At 47.8% G+C, this 18,514-nt stretch overlaps 6 protein-coding genes across 6 annotated transcripts; 3 read left to right on the top strand and 3 right to left on the bottom strand.

Moving 5' to 3' along the window:
• Positions 1–1,137: 1,137 nt before the first annotated feature.
• Positions 1,138–2,130, top strand: COCCADRAFT_44314 (uncharacterized protein; the record flags this gene model as incomplete). Its single annotated transcript, XM_007713566.1, has 1 exon — positions 1,138–2,130. A coding segment is annotated over one exon (993 nt), but the record flags the coding sequence as incomplete, so codon positions are not given.
• A 5,446-nt stretch (positions 2,131–7,576) lies between these two features.
• On the bottom strand, positions 7,577–9,863 carry COCCADRAFT_4582 (uncharacterized protein; the record flags this gene model as incomplete). Its single annotated transcript, XM_007713531.1, has 3 exons — positions 7,577–7,781; positions 7,909–9,381; positions 9,466–9,863. The coding sequence occupies 3 exons, from the start codon at positions 9,861–9,863 to the stop codon at positions 7,577–7,579; spliced, it is 2,076 nt and encodes a 691-aa protein (XP_007711721.1).
• Positions 9,864–10,478: 615 nt separating this feature from the next.
• On the bottom strand, positions 10,479–11,498 carry COCCADRAFT_36305 (uncharacterized protein; the record flags this gene model as incomplete). Its single annotated transcript, XM_007713565.1, has 1 exon — positions 10,479–11,498. One exon carries the CDS (start codon positions 11,496–11,498, stop codon positions 10,479–10,481), a length of 1,020 nt encoding a protein of 339 aa, XP_007711755.1.
• Positions 11,499–12,700: 1,202 nt separating this feature from the next.
• COCCADRAFT_94689 (uncharacterized protein) lies at positions 12,701–13,580 on the top strand (the record flags this gene model as incomplete). The annotated part of the gene is made up of 2 exons (XM_007713564.1): positions 12,701–13,025; positions 13,081–13,580. 2 exons carry the CDS (start codon positions 12,701–12,703, stop codon positions 13,578–13,580), a joined length of 825 nt encoding a protein of 274 aa, XP_007711754.1.
• A 329-nt stretch (positions 13,581–13,909) lies between these two features.
• On the bottom strand, positions 13,910–15,762 carry COCCADRAFT_25823 (uncharacterized protein; the record flags this gene model as incomplete). Its single annotated transcript, XM_007713540.1, has 4 exons — positions 13,910–14,362; positions 14,432–14,989; positions 15,088–15,477; positions 15,541–15,762. The coding sequence occupies 4 exons, from the start codon at positions 15,760–15,762 to the stop codon at positions 13,910–13,912; spliced, it is 1,623 nt and encodes a 540-aa protein (XP_007711730.1).
• Positions 15,763–16,950: 1,188 nt separating this feature from the next.
• On the top strand, positions 16,951–18,410 carry COCCADRAFT_36302 (uncharacterized protein; the record flags this gene model as incomplete). The annotated part of the gene is made up of 3 exons (XM_007713563.1): positions 16,951–17,689; positions 17,755–18,116; positions 18,168–18,410. 3 exons carry the CDS (start codon positions 16,951–16,953, stop codon positions 18,408–18,410), a joined length of 1,344 nt encoding a protein of 447 aa, XP_007711753.1.
• Between the last annotated feature and the right edge of the window lie 104 nt (positions 18,411–18,514).

Here is an 18,514-nt window from a genome sequence, read left to right as displayed (position 1 = left end):
ATACCCCAATTAGGCAAGCAATATGCGATGTGGACTGATGCACTGGGGTCTCCGATCTCTAGGGCTGGGCAAGACCACGTTAACAATGCTAATAGAAATACCTCATGGCAAAACAGGTATCGCTGTTATTCTCTGGTATACGCGAAAAGGATGCTGAGCCCTGGGGGCGTCAATCACCCTCGCTAGGGGTGCTTGTGTCCATGGGCGGGGGGCATGATGTGACTGGATGTTGTGACAAAGTTGAGAGCCTCATGTCTACGAGATCGACAAGGCTGCGCAAGGTGAAGCCGATCATGAGTCTGCCGTCATCGTGCAGCTTGATGTGTGGTGTTGTGGTGTCGTGTGATGGTTCCAACGCGAATCGCGCTGGGGTGCACGATTCAACGCTAGTCCAGAATGGGGCCTAGCACCATGTGGAGAAATCCTTCGCTCCTTCGTCGACTTATGCCGCCTTCACTTTCGCATGCAGCTTAACTTCTGAATGCTGAATCACATTCGAATGGGTATCTGGTCCTACACCGCTCAGGTTCGGAGGTGCCAGAATACGTTGGTTCGTGCGAGAAACCCCAGGTTCACTCTTGATATCTCCATCTGCCTTACACTCCACATATCGCGTCTACTGCAAACTAGCTAGCAGTGAAATTAACAAGACTGTTTACTGAAACATCTTTGTTATGTTGGTTTGGGTCGCAAACGACCGGCTGCACCCATCATCCCCGGCCAAACCCCGTATCGCTAGTAAACTATGGCTTGTCAAAGACTTCAAGATACGATGTATAAACAACTGGTGAAAAAGGAAGATCATCGACCCAAACAGGTCACCATGGGTGATTGTGCGAGCTTCCCGTCACCTAACATTCACTTTGTTATTGTTCAACATGGGGTCTATTCACCGTCACTTTGTTTCTCATTCTGTTGTTTTCCCTATTGTTCGTGAGACATTGTGCTCCGCGCTCTCTTTGTCAAATACCAGACAACAAGTCTCAGACACTTACATGCCTTTTGCAAAATCATCACATCTGCACCATCATACACAAATCGACGTAGCTTCTTTTGAACGTACAACCCTATTTGAGCAAGACCACGTGTCACCACATACATTTCCCTGCCGAAATCACGACATAGGAAGAGCGAAAAATGCTGGGATTCATTCTCCAGAACGATGTATTTTTCGCAACCATCCTTAACATGGTCCTCAGCTTCCCAAGCCTCCGATACTTCTGGGATCCAGCCATAGGTTTGACATTATCTAAGCAATGCGCTTCTATCCCAAGGATAGGGGCAACCCAGACAGCGACCTTGCGCCAGGAACCGACTATGTTGAAGCCTATATCGACCTTGCCCCCGAAGCTGGTTACGTTGGAGCCTTGCTCGACTTTGCGCCCAGAACCGGTTACATTGATGGAAACTGTCACTCTCAAAGTATGTGATACTGTTCAAGATGAACAAGGTACAATATGGACGCACTGTCCAGCTGACTCCGCGGCGCCACTCATAAATCCAGAATACTTTTCTGGCGAGGTAGTGCTGCATGAGACGAAAAGCAAATTTCAAACATGGACCTGCTGGGCGATGTTGTTCCTAACAATTACCATCTTGTGTATGCTATATCTGGCGTTCAGGTCAGGCTTTATAAGCACTGGAGTACCTATAGCTGAACGTCAAACTGAGGAAACGGAGATTGGTCCAGGAGAAGACGAAAAGTCCGAACAGGAATGGGAAACTGAAGCTCGTGATATGATCAACGACCTGAGGAAAAATAGACAAGGAATGCAGCATTTGATGGAAAGCGTTGAGAAGAGGGATGCCATGCTCAAGTGCCTTGGAGTTTTCGATGACAACGATACGACACCAGATGAAGAGAGCCTCGAGAAATCAGTGAAGAACAGGAAGGAGTCACTCGAAGCTAATGAGAACAGCTTGCGAACGATGCAAGCGGAGATCACAGCTTGTTCGGAGAAGATCAAGGAATTGGAGGCCGAGAAACCAAAAATAGCAGAGGATATCAAGAACCAATGCGATCAGCACTATGCACAAAACGTTATTCCCAAATACCAACGGTCACTCGACGACAAGCAGAATGAGATCAAATACTGGCGCGCCGCGTTCTTCAATAACGAAAAAGACGAGAATATGACGAAGAACTACCGGCTCTGTGAAGAAAAAGAAGCAGAACTGGTGCAGCTCCGTATCTTACCTGCAAAAACCAGCGACTTGGAACAAGCCCTCCGCGATGCTACGAAGCAAATCGAGACTCTCCAGCAGGAAAAGAAAGACCAGGGTATTGCGGATAGAAGGCGGTGGATGCTGGAAAAGGACGACTTGTGCAAGAAACACAACGATGTCACCAAAGCGCTGAGGGTCGAACTCAAGGAAGCTAAGCAGCTGTCGAAACTGGCGAGGGAGACTACGAAACCACAACAAGACAGCAGCGCAGGCAGTACCGCCGGCAAGAAACAGGTCGAGAGCTTGAAGAAAGAGCATGAGGCCATGATGACTGAGGCTTCTGAGCTTCAAAAGCAGATTGACAATATGAACAGCATCTTCGCTGAGGTTGTTCAGGGTTCTGAGAAGCTTAGGGGCGAGCGTGATAGTTTCAGAGAAGCTTTGAAAAAGTTGCATAGGGAGAAGGCGTTTGAAGAGAAGGCAACCGAGAAGAAGGAGTGATATGGGAGTGGAGACTTGCGTCAAATGGTGACTGGTTTCGAAGGGGGTTAGGTTGTATATTGTCATTCTTCCATGGTTTGGGGAGTTTTCGGCGGCACTAAAAATAAGGGATGTCATAGAACCGGCGTTATTGTATGAAGTTACATCATACAACTAGAGTCACCAAGTAAAACAAAGTAAAATATCTTAACTCGTAACAAAAATGATGTCCTCTCAGTACAAGGACACACAACTTTCCCACTCAACAAGTTGTCTTCCCAAAATCATGAAACCTCAGATCGGTGCCACAGAAATGCCCATTGGTATGAAAACCAACAGGTATAACGTCCATCCACTCGTAACGGAACAACCGCCGTAACAGAACGAACTACAGGTACTTTGATTTTGATGCAATAGAAAGCTTGTGTGCGTCTTTTTTTTTCTAGGGATATTTCTCTCTAGTAGTACCCGAAAGCTACTTCTGAACTTCTTCAATTCTAGCGATACATAAATTAAGCTCGCATAGATGCTCAGAGATTGTTTTTATGACCAAAATGAGCCATGCCCGATATAGGGCCACCACATAGCATTTGTTGTCATCGCAACTTATACAGCACCCTCATATAAGTCTAGGAATCTAATAGCACTGCTAAGGATGTATGTTTCACTGCAGGGTTACAAGTAGCGCTCTGTTTATGCAGAGTTTAACACCCTGTCGGTACTTCCACGCTCGGTTGCTAACTAATCAAAGCTATCGCTGACTCTCGCTTAGGCTACTATGCACGTCCATCACTTACCCTGTAACTTACTTAGTCAATAGATAGCTTACTGCATCTCCAAGTATGATTCTTATTTTTAAAGTTTAGAATACGTTTTACATACACTAAAATAACCATCGCCTGCATTCCGAAATTTTTGACAGCGATAGGAACCAGCTAAATGGAGTTGAAGTTGGCGATTTATTCGAAATTGTCACCAACTTGAAAATGCAATTAAGGCATGACTTGGGCTGATATTTAGCTTGAAACTCTGAGAGAAGCTTTGCGAGGCTCTAGAATAATTTATGACGCTTAAAAACCTACTTGCAATTTTGATTGTGTTAGGTTGTGTGGATGCAAAGCAATTCGGTACTTGGGCGGCAGACAAATCTCAAAAACGGTGGGACGATATCACGCCAGCCTTTACGAGGTACTACTTTACTCGAACCTTACTTACCCCAGGCTGCGCGCACGGGCATGGTGACAGATCCTCGGCACCTCGCGTGTCTACTAATGCCGACCTCCGTATTCCAAACTACTCAGTCTTCGGGTATAGCTAACGCGAGAGTGATGGCGCCTACCAGAAGCAAGCGCCTATGAGTAGACTGTGAGAACGAGGCCAGCGCTTTGCAATACCCTAACTGCCTCAAGTCGGGCGTGCACGACAGTTTCTTGAAGAATTGGGTTGGCTATTCCTCACTTGTACCATGTACAATATGCTACCGCGTAACAAGCTAGACTCATCCTATAAGCGTCCATAAAAAAGGCGCATACGGCAACATGCAGCCTTTCCATTTACGGGGCTTGTTCGGCCGTCGATTCACTTTCCCCAAGAGGAGCCGCCCCCAGGTCCATCAAGGGCCCAGAATGATGTGAGGCAGGCATTCCAGGGGTCGAATAGTGCTTGGATTGCTCCAAGGTCAGCCTTTTCGGCTCCAAAAGCCGAGAGGCAATAGGCAGGGTAGAGAAGCGGACGACGTTTCAAGCGTTACGCTTTTTTTGAGACGAGCATGTACACCGATGGAGAAACTATATGCACCATTCGTTTGTCGCTTGGGAGATGAAGGCCTGATGATCTGATATAAACGGCTACTGTGTAGCTGCTGTACTAGATACCGCGAATCATTGATAGTATTGAACATTACAGAGCATAATGTGAACTACGTGAAGAAGGTAGTAGCAATTGTGATAGTACATTTCAATCTACATAATCCATGTGTCATGAATTCCTTTGCATGATTTCTGTAGCTTTCTAGCCACCGGATTCAGTAGTGCGGCTACTATATTTGCGGCCACACCGTTCTTTCTCGAGTAAGCGTAGAACTTAGGGCAGTGTTTTCGATTGTCAACTCACGGACTAGTAATTGCAGCAATGCCAGCCATCACTCAGCTGATGACAGTCCACAGAGAAGCAAAGACCCTTGCAGTTACTATACGTAGAGAACGCCCCAGGCTCGCAAGCGTTTGCTCTCTTGTCTTGCGGCATTCCAGCGACGAAGACTGTCGCGTAAGCGGCTAGGAAGATAATCGATGCTGAAAAGGTCTTCATGCTGCAATCTACTTAGTGTACGGCTGATGTGTAAGCTCTATGTACTTACGCTGTTGATTGCTCTTTCTTATCAAGCTTGGAGTAGTAAAGATATGTCTTGTTGGATATCCGTGTATTGTCTGGAATATTTTGGGGTTTATATATCTTCCATTGCATCAGCTATTCTGATAGATAAACCTCATGAAAAACATCACACGAACATCGCTTAGATCAGCGCTAGGCTGGGTTCAGTAATGAGTCTATTTGCTGACAGCAAAGGTTATTGAACACCCCCATATCAGCTATTCATCACCCCACAAAACAGGGGTCTGCATAAGTGCGACGCTATCTGTAATTTTGTATCTTATACCATAAGGCTCTCTTCTCCCTCCTCTCTCTCATGTGTCTTCCTCTGTTGCCTCTTCTCTTTCTTCTATCTCAAGAGATAATAATTGATTAATAAAAGGAAAAAGAAGAAAAGAGAGCGAGAAGAGAGAGAGAGGAAGAAGAAGAGAAGGAGGAAGAGGAAAAGGAAGAAGAAGAGAAAGAGATAGACAAGTTAGACAAAAAGGCAGACAGAGGTGTATTTTCTCCCTTTTGGTTTTCCTCGTAAAAAAGTAGAGATTTAGTTAGATTTCACGATGAGTAGAGGGACCCTGCTTGTAGGGGTAATGAATAGCTCATTTGGAGGTAGTCAATAGCCTTTGCCTTTGCCTTCGTGACGTCTCCTGTCCGCGCAATCCGCAAGGTGAGAAAGAGTAAGCAATATAGGCTTTCTCTACTTGTGAGTAGACCCTTTTCCCTAGCTTAGTGAGACAACGTTACGAGTTTCACGTATAAAGCACCGCCCAAACGCCGAACTGGCGGACGGATTAACGCATGAAATTTAGACATGTAAATATTGATTATGAAAACAGCCCGCTATCCTGCTACCTTTATGGGTGTTGTGAAGCTAAATTCGGTGGACAAGTAAATTTTGGAGACTAACGGAGATGTTGTGCACAAAGGGTGCGATGACGAGACTGAGCTCAATTTGATGACGCCCGCGGAGGTTATGCCCGCTCTGTAGAAAAGTATAAGGATAGTGCTGACCGGAATTGGTTTCCAGCTCTGACCTATTGTTTGTTCTCAGTGCACAGTACACCTCTCCCCGCATCACTTAATATAACCGTGCGGTCCCTGCACGGTGCTAGCGTCTATGTGGTAAGTACCTTACAAAGCGGTCGTACCCTGTGAACAAACGATGTACGTGGACCGGAAACCGATTTCCGACCACTGTAATACGAACTCGGCGCTAGTTTTCATCATCTGTCTACGACATTGGAGTAAGGCGAAGCAAGGCGAGGCCGCAACGGTGAAGGCAGCTTGTGTTCATCGTAAAAGTCCAGCACTAGTATTCTTTCCAAGATTCAGGTTAGCCAATTTTTTGTCTGGTTTCGTTCTTTGTTTGCGGTAATGTTTTTTGGTGCAGCGCGCGTCTTTATGCATAGAGTACTCATAGTATACAACAGTAATGTGAACATACGACATTCTTCAACACCAGATTTCTACTTACTGATTCTGAGAAGAGAGAAAGCCGATATGCCTATGATGGAAACACTCCTGCCATGTGACACACACTGAGCGCATGGCTAGATACATCTGTCACTTTTCTGGTTTTTCTCGCAACCCTAATGGCTTTCGCATTTGGTGTCATCCTTGTCGAGTGGAAGGGAGGTGAAAACATACGGCTTACGCTTGGCGAAGCTGTTCAAGACCTTATCTTTGCAAGAGCTTCCCTGAACAAGGACTTTGTCAATAGGACCAGGAATGGGACATGTGTGGATCGTGTTGTTTTGGTTCTACGGAAAGAGCAAAATATGTACGAAGGCGCGACATGTGCACTAAAACTAGAACGTGCTACTACTAGCGTGAGAAGGAAGATGGGATGAGAACTTGGCTGTTAAGATTTGTCCTCACGTTTTTGAGATTTGTTTCCCGCGCTAGTCAAGTGTGTACTAGCGCAAGCGTAAATTATAGTAGCCAATGCATTCACCGTTCAACCTTTTAGAAGAAGGTTAAAGCTAAATTGTCTATATTGTGAACTTGTCAGCTACTATTCTCGTCCCTTCTTATGCGGGCCAAGGCTCTTTCAGACCTCACGAGCTGCCACCGTTACAGCACATTTGGGCCGCGGTATTCCGGGGTTAGTTCTAAAGGGTGAAGGATGTTGTGGCACGATACAAGATCGAGCTCAAAAGATCAAGGGACGACACCCAACCGAGCTGCTAGAGCTGAGCCCAATCTAACCGCTGCAATATAATTGATTGAAGAAAGTGTCTATTTGCTCCGAAAAGAAATACTAATATACATCCGCGCGATACTATACCAAGATATGAAGAAAAGAAAAAAGGTGACCAGAGTGGGTGTGCAGAATTATCAGAGGGGGGCTGTGAAGCTCAACTCAACTCAGCTGGAGGTGGCTGATTGCACAGCCCGCAGTATATCAACGTGGGAAGGCTGGAAGCGAATTCCTAATAGAGCCAACTAGCAGGAAGGGCTACAAATTTGTATCGGCCTGAACCTTGCAATAACTCTTCAATCAACAGAATATATTTTTGCTTGTTCGGCTTTGAATTTGAACCCCCATTGCACCACTGTTACCTTACAGCTGTGAACTCTGGAACCCATTCCAGCCCATCAAGTCTAATGCCCTCGGCCTTCTCACCTCCCTGATTGCCATGATATCCGGGTCGTCAGAAGGACTTACACTTGAATGAATCAACCCATCATCATCGCACAACTGAATCGCTAGTATCTCCAAGGCAATTGGTGGCATACGATCTAGTACTTCACGCTCAACTGGAGTCCTATTTTCGTTTGTTAGCAGCGAAACGCCCATGGCAGAATACAGTAAAGATAGCAAAGGCAGCGCACATCCTTTGATAAAGAATCTCCTTATCCGTCTTCACCTTGAGTATCTCTGCTTGTATTTACTGATCGCTTCGGAGCTGTGATTCGAGATATGCCTTCTCCCATTCGCTCTGGAACACAGTCTTCAGCAGCGCGATTAACTGCGGGAGCAATGCTTTTGGTATGTTAACTTCACATGCGAGGGTTGTTGGATGCTCAGTGTATTTCACAATGAAAACGTCGCCGTAGTAAAAGCGTCTTGAAAAGTCAATGCGATCAAGGCCAAGCATTCGCTTGATGTACTCATTCTCTGGAAGATCAATGTTCTCGTTCCGATAAATCCAACAGTGCCCTTCGATCATTTTAGTGGGTTGATTGTTAACATTGAAGCATCTGAGTTTACGGTCAACATGGTAGGCCGCCCAGTATTCACGAAAGTCAGGCACGATGTGGAGGCCGAGCTCTGGAATCCAGCGTTTGGACTCTGGGGACTGGGCATGATAGGCAATAGGTACCAGTCTGGGCACGCTTCCGTCAGCCGGTATCCGAAGTACCCGAACCGTCTTCAGTTTCGGACCAAAGGTGTCGCCATCTTCATCTAGTTTTTCTGCTGGCGTGCATGCGGTCTTGTTTCGTTTATGGGCGAGATACTCAAGCTTCAGCTTAGATGGAATTGCACCAGGTAATGCGCCTGCCTCAGACATACCAACTGAAGACTCTGCTATAGCTGGTTGGATTACTACTAAACCGGCAGAGAGAACTTGAAGGATGTAGCTGTGGGTTTGTATTAGTGCTGCAGCTATAGATATACCAATGCCTGGTGGTGCAGAAGCCGGGATAGATGGTAGTGTCCACAGCGGGCACACCTTTCCGTGAGACGTCCGAGCACGAAAAGCTGAGGTACGTATGCCGTCCACGGAAAGTCTGACATAATTTCTGAGAAGTTCGTTACATAAGAAGCATGGTTTCTTGCTGGTTCCGATGTAACCATGGACTCTTTGCTGCCACTTTAACTCAGATTCCAGATCTACAAGGATTTGCATCTCCGCATGAACATGCAACCACGATGCATTATAGTAGCGTTGAGCATGGCTACCTTTCGCGAGCTGCTTACGGTGAACTTTCTTGGCTAAGCTTTGCACCTGCTTGCAGAACCTGCTTGCTTCAATGCCGACTTTGTGGGGAGACTCCACCGACTTCCACTCAAGAGATCTAAACTCGGGAAAACTGAGCGCAGTCGTCTTGAAGCACTCATACGCAGCACGGAGCCGGCTGAGCATTAAGACCGCCTCGGAGATTTTGGCGAAGGACGGTTCCTTGAGTTGATGTGAGTCAGCGCACCGCAGCTCATAGGCCAAGTCCACTGCTTCCCTAAGGGAAAGGATGCTTGGACTGTTGCTATATGTTCCACAGAGCTGGAGGAGGCGTTGAATCTGCACAGTCGATGGGTCGTCAACATCTAGTCCCGAGACATCGACTTTGCATTGGCTGATTTGAGAAACATAGAGCTCCAACCTGAAACGGGCGTACCCGATAAGTCCTTCTTTGTCTGCTCGACTATCTCAAAGAAAGTCTTTCTCTTTTGAAGGAGCTCTACCCGTCATCGATATCGCGCTCAGCCAAGTCTGTAATTGCCCTAACAGTTTGCGATCGCGCTCATCAAGGCCATCGTTCTTAGCCAAAAGAATCGTTGTTGGATAGTCACAGCTGAGATTGATCCAAACTGCAGCAGCTACGTGCTTTACAGTGGATTGTTTAGGGTATAAGTTGGAGGTCTTTTCGCGCGCAAGCAATTCTGAGAGTCGATCGAGGGATTTGTCTTTGAGAGCATTCCCAGTGGCTCGGTGAAGCTTTTCGCAAGCCACTGTCGTTTGCCAGTCATCGTCGATATCCTCTTCATTTGAACTATCATCGTCGTCTTCAGGAAGCACAGGGGTAGGCTCGCGAATAGATTGCTGTTTCGTGTACATAGCAAACAGTGCTGCTGTGGCCGCGAACCTTTCCTCCTCGATGCGTGCAAGGTACCAGATATTGCTCATCATTGACAATGCTAGTGCTAAGATGCAGGATGGTAAGGCTGAATGTCGACTGCGGTTCACAAACAAATGGTCTGCACGAATTTGCCTTAGATTGGGGGCATGTGGAGTGTGAACCTTGACGGGCGGCTAGATATAAGTGGTGTGGGAAAGGCGATATACTAGAGCCCAACTGCGCGCGAATGAGTCCGCTTAGCTAATGTGAGGTGCAGATACATTGTGGCAGTTGAGGTGATGAGTTGGCAGCAAGCGATAATGGTGGCTGTTATTGGCTGCCTGTTGGCTGTACTACGTACATTCTTCTGTGTTCAAGCCCCGCCCACGGCGCTTAGCAGTACGTAGTACTCAACCTGTATCGCACTCTCATACAATAGCATTTCATAATCATGATTACACAAAGTGCAATAGTGTCTCATGAAATTTCTATTTTATTTGCTCTACTTTTCTAGAAAGAAGGAAAAGTATTAATACACCTGTAAGAGAGCCATATGGCATTCTAATCAATACATCATCATTAATTCCTACCATCTAGTCGCAAATATATCTAAGCACTATAGTCTGATATCACTGCAATATCCAAAGCCATAGCTAGAGGTCTAACCGTTGAGTCCTGCAAGTTTAATTCCCCAATTTCTCAGCGATAATGTCCTCAGACAACTTCCATAGCCTTTCAGCCTTCTCCTGATCCACCGCCCACGCAACCGGCTCCACAAGCTGATTATCCTCCAACCACACCCCTTTCTCAGGATTCAATCCAGGGTCTGCAGCCGCAAGCAAAATCGTCGAACTCCCCTGATCAATAGTCTTCGTGAATAGCTTGTCAAATGCCGGCACAGCCTTGATTATTGCTAATGCTGCTGAACTTCTCACCCTTCCCGGATGAAGCGAGAACGAAAAGATCCCTTCTTTGGCAAACAACTTGTTGAGGTGAACCGCGAGAAGCAAAGCGGCGGTCTTGCTCTGCCCATACGCAACATAGGCATCGAATTTATCGGTTGCAGGGATTCCGACCACACTAGTGATGAGGTCCCAGTTGGGCTTCTCGTCGTCGGGGAGTTCCTTGTTGAGGTCGAAGTTCCAGTCGCTGAAGCGGAAGGGGCTGTAGTGGGAGGCCTCACTGCTCACAGGAATGATGCGCGTTGCGCCAGGAGGGTTTACCTTGGCGGCGGCAAGTAGTCGTGGGAGGAGCATCTTGGTGAAGAGAAAGTGACCCAGGTAGTTGGCCGCGAGATGCGTCTCGATGCCGTCGACTGTTAGTTGACGCTCGGCGTTCCCGAATTGGCTGCCAGCATTTTCGACGAGGATGTCGATTTTCTCAATGGATTTTTCATTAAGGATGTCGTTCGCGGCGCGCTGGACGTCTTTGAGGGAGGCAAGATCAAGAACGACATTGAAGAACTTTGTAGATGGGTAATCCGCCGAGATTTCTTTAGTCAGGCTTTCAACTCGGGCTTTGCTGCGCCCAGTTGCGATGATGAGAGATGCACCTCCATGGGCAAATGCGCGAGCAGTAGCCTCGCCAATGCCTCCAGGTGAGACACCAGTAATGAGAATTGTTTTGCCAGTAATTTGGGATGAGTAGGCTTTGGCGATTTCCAAACCGCCGATTTCTGCGGTGAAAGACTTGCTGGTAGCCATGGTTATCTAATTGATAGATGCAGGAATTTGTTGGAAAGAGTTTTTTTGTTCTTGATGGTAATGAATTGAAGCTATTGATACGATTATTTTGGAAGAAACTCCATATCCTTTATACATGCACTCTGATCCCAAAGGTGGTGCCCAGCCGGATCCATGACATGACTGAAGCATTGAGATGAGAAGTCCGTCTTCGCTGTGTATTCTGACCAGATTCCCCGAATGTCATCAGTATGAAACCCACATTGTTGACGCGCAACGTACGAATCCTACACCACTTAGAAATCCGCTTATTAATTTTGATAGATTTATCGCAGTTCGGCCTGATTGATTTCCCGTTTCTTTTCTGACCAAGAATTGCACATTGGGAAAACGGGCCAAATATACGCGCGTTGAGGAAAATGGACGAAAACCGGCGCATGAGAAAACTGCGAAATAGCGGCGTAACCCACATCCCATGAACAACCTCCCACGTTAACACTAAGTTTTACGCGTTGTGAGTAGGCCCCTGCGATTTAACTTACTTCTTGGAGTAATTGCTAGACTTTGTTCAGACCCTAAATCACGTGTAAGCCAAGCTTGTCGAGGTCGGCCGATCATGAGGAGCGTTTCTGGTAAGGCGGCTAACGTTAAGTTTTCCTTCTAAGTAACTAATCAACCAACGTCACTTGGGTTCGACTTAGATAATTATTACTGCGAGACAAATGTCTACATGTCTCTAATGTGCAGAGGTCCAGTTCAGAGAGTTTGTCTAACGGTAATCTTGGCGCTTCAGTGCAACTCTTCTTAGCGTAACCTGGCTCGGGTCCACTTAGGCAATCACATGTCTCAAAAGGTACAGTATACTGCATAGCAGTATCTGACAGCCGAATAGCTATATACGTGTGATAGTAAGGCAGGCATTATAGTAGAGCAGCAGCTACAGAATCGACGCACGCTGAGCCTGACGTTATGTAGTGGCGCTGTGCTGGGATCGAAGGTTAGAAGGAAAAGCGTCCTGTCGCACAGGGTGTCCCACAACGCAGGAGCGGATGGTATTCTATCTCTATTCAGCGCTAGCTAAGGATAAGCATACTAAGACCAACTAGATAATTGTAGTACGAGGCACAGGCCCCCAAGTATCTACCGCCCACTTGCGCGGAAACACCATCCAGCCTAACACCAAAAGAACCACAAGCACCTCCAGGCTCTACTTGACCTTCAGTATGGATACTAATGAAACCCATACTTATTCGGCATTTGCAGATCTTCTGGCAGAATCTTCACGGGTTCTATGCCTCGTCGGTGCTGGACTCAGCGCACCATCTGGCCTAGCCACCTGGCGTGGAACAAACGGGCTATGGAATGATATCAATCTGAAAGAACTTGCCTCGCCCAAAAAGTTCCGAGAAGACCCAGTTACGACGTGGAGCTTTTACGGCGAGCGTTCACTCGAGGCGTTGCAAGCGAGGCCAAATGCTGCACATCATGCGTTGGCGGCGCTTGCTAATTGGCATCAAGGATGGCTGACTATTAATCAGAATGTTGATGGTACGGAGAGTAGCGTAGAAGAAACGATCGGCTAGATGCGCTAATAAGAGTTCAGGGCTTCTTAAGCAAACCGGTCATCCCATGTCAAGACTACTGAACATTCACGGTACATTAAGAGTTGTCCGATGTACTACATGCGATTACTCTATGAACATCTATAAGTCGGAAGACGTTCCATTCCTGCTTTCACTATCTAATACTGATCATGAAGCACGTCCAGTCGTGTTATCTGATCTTCCCCATTGCCCCCAGTGTGCAAATCTATTGCGCCCAGGAGTTGTTTGGTTTGGCGAGAGACTTGCTGCTGGCGCGCCAGATAGTGTTGATGAGTGGATGTCAGAAGAACATGTTGATTTAATGATTGCGGCTGGGACTAGTTTGCAAGTTTTCCCAGCTGCAGAGTGGGTAAGCACCGCGCGAGCGTATGGAGCATCTTTGGCTGTTATAGATGCGGGAGACTATGGAATAGTGGATGATTTCGATGAAGGTGACTGGCTCTTCAAAGGTGATATCGGGTTTGTTCTTCCTCAAATAGTCGATATTCTCAATTCATGAGTCCATGAAAGAAAATCTTGTTGATTATAAGGCTTTTTACACAGTATCATTCCACCATCGTAAATGTTGTTGCAAGTGGTTCCTCACCGATGACGGGACCAAAGGAGAGAGTATCGCTTTAATGCCCTGCCCTTTCTGTCAGAGCTAATAAGCAGCTTCCCGATGGTAGTACTACATGATCTTCATAGTTCATTTATTATACTAATCTCTCTACTGATTGAGAAGTTACATAAGAGAAATGTTCTACATCTAGAAATCAAGGGATATTCATCACGAAATAAAAAACACAAAAGAGAAAAAAAAGAGTCATCACCCTCATCTCCACACCATCAATCCAACCCCCTCCAACTCATCTTCCTCAACTTCGGCCCATAAAACCACAACCCAACAGGCCCCACTAACCCAAGTCCCAGCGTCAAAAACGCCAACAAACTATTTCCCCATCCCAACCCCATGCTCTCATACATCTGCGGCGCAAACAGCGGAAAGCTAAATCCGCACATGGTCCGCATAAACGCCCCCACGCTCGCCGCCGACGCCGCATACCGTGCTTCATACGCATCAGTTGTATACGCCTGGCTACACTGGAACCCAATGATGAGACCCACAGCCACAATCGCAGCACCGATGTTCGGTACGATCCAGTGGACGTGATAGTGTGCCGTCCAACCGTATACGAAGAGCCCAATGGGACACAATATGCCTGCGATGAGCATGGGTGGGACGCGGAATTCAGGGAGGCCTTCGGTGAGGTTGTAGTAGGATTTCATGCGAGCATACAACTAGTGTTATCGTCAGCGCCTGCTCAGCCCACTATGTGAAGAAGCGAAAGAAAGAGGGGAGAAACCTACCCCGTCCATAAGCGGATGCGAAATTTGTAATCCCACCATAAACCCCAAACAAAGCGAGAGGTAGTTCAAGGATGCGTTTCCAACGCTCATATCATACGCTTCTTCAAACACCAGTGGAAACGTCGACAGCATAAGGTACATAACCCCATACAAAAACGCCCGATACACCGACGGCGCCTGCGTCGCCGGATGCGTAAACATCATTATAAACGGCAATACCAACCTCTTCCTCAAAATCCTACTCATACGATCTCCCGTCTCGAACTCCGTGCGTACAACCGCACCTTTATCAGCCATATTTCTCCGAATCGCTTTTGCCTTCTTAGCAAGGATAGCAGGGGCAAAAGTCTCAGCGAGGAAGAACAGCGCGGTGAGCTGCACAAAGACAGTAAAGATAGACGTAGCATAGAAAATCCAGCGCCAGCTCGCCCCCGTCGAGATATACGCGCCGCAAATGGGTGCAATGCACGGTGCAAGCCAGGTAAGAATCCCATAAATAGCCTGACCCTTTCCGCGCTCTTCTTTGCGCCAGGTATCTGCTAGCACACCACTACACAACTATTATCCCCATCAGCAAAAGCTCCCTCTCACATTACAAACTTCTTCTACAAGTACTTGGAAAAAGAGAAAGAGAGAAAAAAAGAAAAAAAACGTACAGCCTGCGGCGCCGCACCCCCCAACCCACTCAAAAACCTAAACGCAAGCATCTGCGGCCCCGATCGCGCAAACCCACAACACGTATTGAAAACGAGGTAAACTAGATTTGCCCACTGTAGTACTGTAACGCGGCCGTAGATTTCGCTCAAGGGGGCGAGTACAAAGGGGCCTTGGGCGTAGCCCAGCAGGAAAATAGTCATGACGAGTTGGCGTTGAAACCCTTCTTCAATGTTGAAGTCTTGGCCGATGGCAGGTAAGGCGGGTGTTACCATTGTGGAGGAAAAGGGTGAGATGAAGGTGAAGAGGGAGACGAGGATGGTGGTTGTCCATTTTTGGCGGCTGGACCAGTTTAGGGGGTTGGAGGGGTCGGAGGGGCTGTCCCAGGTGACCTGGGGTGTTGAGTTAGTGTGTGTGTGTGTGTTTGTTGATTGATAGATAGATGTGGAACGTACAATCACCTCCCTGCGTTTGATGTTATCTTCCTCTTCGATTAGATGGCCGGCGTCGTAGCGTGTGTTCGGGTCTTCGTGCTGATTCCACTGTCGGAATAACCGCTCTGTGCTTAAGATTGAATGGTCGCTACGTTCAAAAGACCATCTGGGTAGTACGAGGGTATCTTTTGATTCGTCTGAATCGACAGAAGGTCTTCTGAGTAGCTTGTCTTTGAGTCCCATGACTAGTAGTAGTAGTAGTAGCGAACGACAAGGTGAAACGAATGTTGGATTGCGTGGAGATGATGACAGGATCTACAAATCTGATGCCTCCCTGCTCAGCATATAATAAACATTCATCCCAACCTTGCCCATTGCACAACTATTTCATTACACTATAAGTTCTGAGGCAGTGTAACAAGGCATGTGGTCGTTCCCCTGTACAGCAACAGCCACATACGTCCCAAAGTTGACCGAAAAGCCAGCAAAGACCCCCCTCACCCCCCTTAGCCCGAATGCCAACGCCTCAGGCAAATGCATCAGCCATGATTAGTGCCGGGAAAACCTCAGGCTGTGGTATAGGTAGGCAAAAAAAAATTAAGAATAGAAACATGTCGCGTGAGCGCACAATAGCCAGCAAGGGCTTCAAGTCCACTGCCAGCCAATCGTAATGCTGCGGATACTCCCATGGGGACGGGAGAAGGCGGCAGGTATGTCGTGACAGCCTCATAGAGGACGTCAGCGATACGGGCTGTGTCCAACTACCGTGCCAAGAAGGTACATCTTGGTAGTTTCGCTAAGTTGCTTGGTGAAGGCACGTGAGATTACTGCCATTGGCCCGACGACTACGGTCAAGAAATAAAACTGGAGATGTCAAGAACACTGGTATGCGGGCCAATGCAAGATAGAGGACAAGTCTACCGCTGAGAGGCCAAAGCATCCGCCGTAGATTAGTCTTATGATCTTGGTCAAAAAGGGCTATGTTGTAGTCGTCATTCCTGGCTGTGCTGAACTTGCCATGATAGCTGCAGGACGAAATTGCGGTTTCTCGACCAAGGCGCAAGTTAGTCCGGTCTGAAGTGGCGCTGCTGTGATGTGCTGGTCTTGAGGCTTGAACCAATTCCTTAGGCGTTGCTCGTGTGGTGTGATGCACCAGGAATAGGACCAGCCTGTGGCCTGCATCTTGTGATTTGAGAAGTTGCAACTTCATACCGGCAAGACTCGAGACAAAAGCTATAAGTAAGCCGTGTGCCTGACGAGGAGATGATATCCAGCATCGGATATTCAATTCACTCGCTCTATATCCACGTACTCCAACTCTCGTTGCACAAATAACACTTCCACGATACCCTTTTCTGTTCGCGATACCCCAATTACTTAGCGTTCTACTTCCCTAGTACCCAAAAAATGATTATGAGCCCTCCTGTATCCATGGAGCCCTTCGCTCATGCTGGTTCACCAGCAATTTCAAGGCGTCTGTCTCAAATGCCGCCTCTCCGTTCGCTCAAGACATTCAACTTACCCCCGGAACAAGTGGACGAACTGATGCACCCCGCCTCAGCCGTGTCACAAACTCCCACTTCAGAGATCTTGAAAGGGCACCCACTCCGTGTCCTGATAGCCCCATCAGGTTTCAAGGAAAGTTTGGGCCCAGAACAGGTTGCTGATGCTATCGAATCAGGCATCACCAAGGTCCTGGACAAGAGTTCCGTCATACTGCGCAAGTTACCTCTGCACGATGGCGGAGAAGGCTTTGCAAAGGCACTAGTGGCGAGTCACAATGGTAGCATCATTGAGGAGTCAGTCTTGGGTCCTGTCGGAGAACCTGTCGATTCTCACATAGGCTTCATTGGTACCAATAAGGAGACGGCCGTATTAGACATGGCCGCTGCAGCAGGCCTCCGTCTTGTCCCCAAGCATTTGCGCGACCCAACCGTAACTACTACCTTTGGTGTCGGACAATTGATGAAAATGGCACTTGATGCAAGATGCACCAAGATCATCATTGGGTGTGGGGACTCGGGTACATCTGATGGTGGAGCCGGTATGCTCCAGGCGCTCGGTGTCCGTCTTATAGATGTAGACGGCAATGACTTGCCCATGGCAGGTGGTGGTCGTTCCTTGTCTCGTCTAGCCAGCCTGGACTGGAGCGGTATCCACCCTCGTTTGCGTGAAGATTCCTGTAAGTACATACTTCAACCCCCGAACACGAACAGACAACTAATTCAGCAATAGCCGACAAGGCTCAGATAGAGGCTGTGTGCAATATCAAGAACGTACTCTGTGGTCCCAAAGGCGTCGCGCGAGTTTACGGACCGCAAAAGGGCGCTACGCCTGCCCAAGTCGACTTGCTGGCAGCAGCGCTCGAGCGTTTAGCCCGAGTGGCTCATACAAAACTGGAAAAGGACATTTCCCATAGCCCAGGGAGTGGTGCAAGTGGCGGCCTTGGAGCAGCCTTGATGCTGCTTGGCGCTCAGCTTCGAGCGCGTGGCGAGGCTATCAACGAGTACTTTGAAATTGATCGTGTTCTAGATCAGCAATGGGACTTTGTTATTACCGCCGAGGGAAGCCTGGACTTCCAGTCACCAAATGGGAAGGTTGGTCGATATTCATTCTTGTGGCGTTTGAAAACTGGCTGATAGCAATAGATGACGACAGAGATCGCCCGCCGGGCAAGGCGGAACGGTGCGCAGGTGGTTGCATTGGCTGGCACGATTGGAGAAGGAGCAGACGGTTGCTACGGTGCTGGTATCAAAGCATTCACAAGTATTCTGAGAGGCCCCTTGTCGCTAGATGAGGCAATTGTGCAGACGGAGGCTTTGGTCAAGGATGGTGCTGAGAAGGTGATGCGCATGATACTGGTGGGATTGGCCCTTGGGCGAGGTCGGTGAGGGAGGTGTTCTTGGTGCACTGCCATGATCAAGGGTATTGGCGGCTTGGTATGACCGAAATGCGATGACGTGTCGCGTTTTGCTACCAGTACTGCGTATCTCTT

The sequence above is a fragment of the Bipolaris zeicola genome (genome assembly GCF_000523435.1).
Source record: "Bipolaris zeicola 26-R-13 unplaced genomic scaffold scaffold_63, whole genome shotgun sequence".
NCBI classification, from domain to species: domain Eukaryota; kingdom Fungi; phylum Ascomycota; class Dothideomycetes; order Pleosporales; family Pleosporaceae; genus Bipolaris; species Bipolaris zeicola.
The sequence above is the reverse complement of the archived record's forward strand: the minus strand, read 5'-3'. Positions and strand labels throughout refer to the sequence as shown.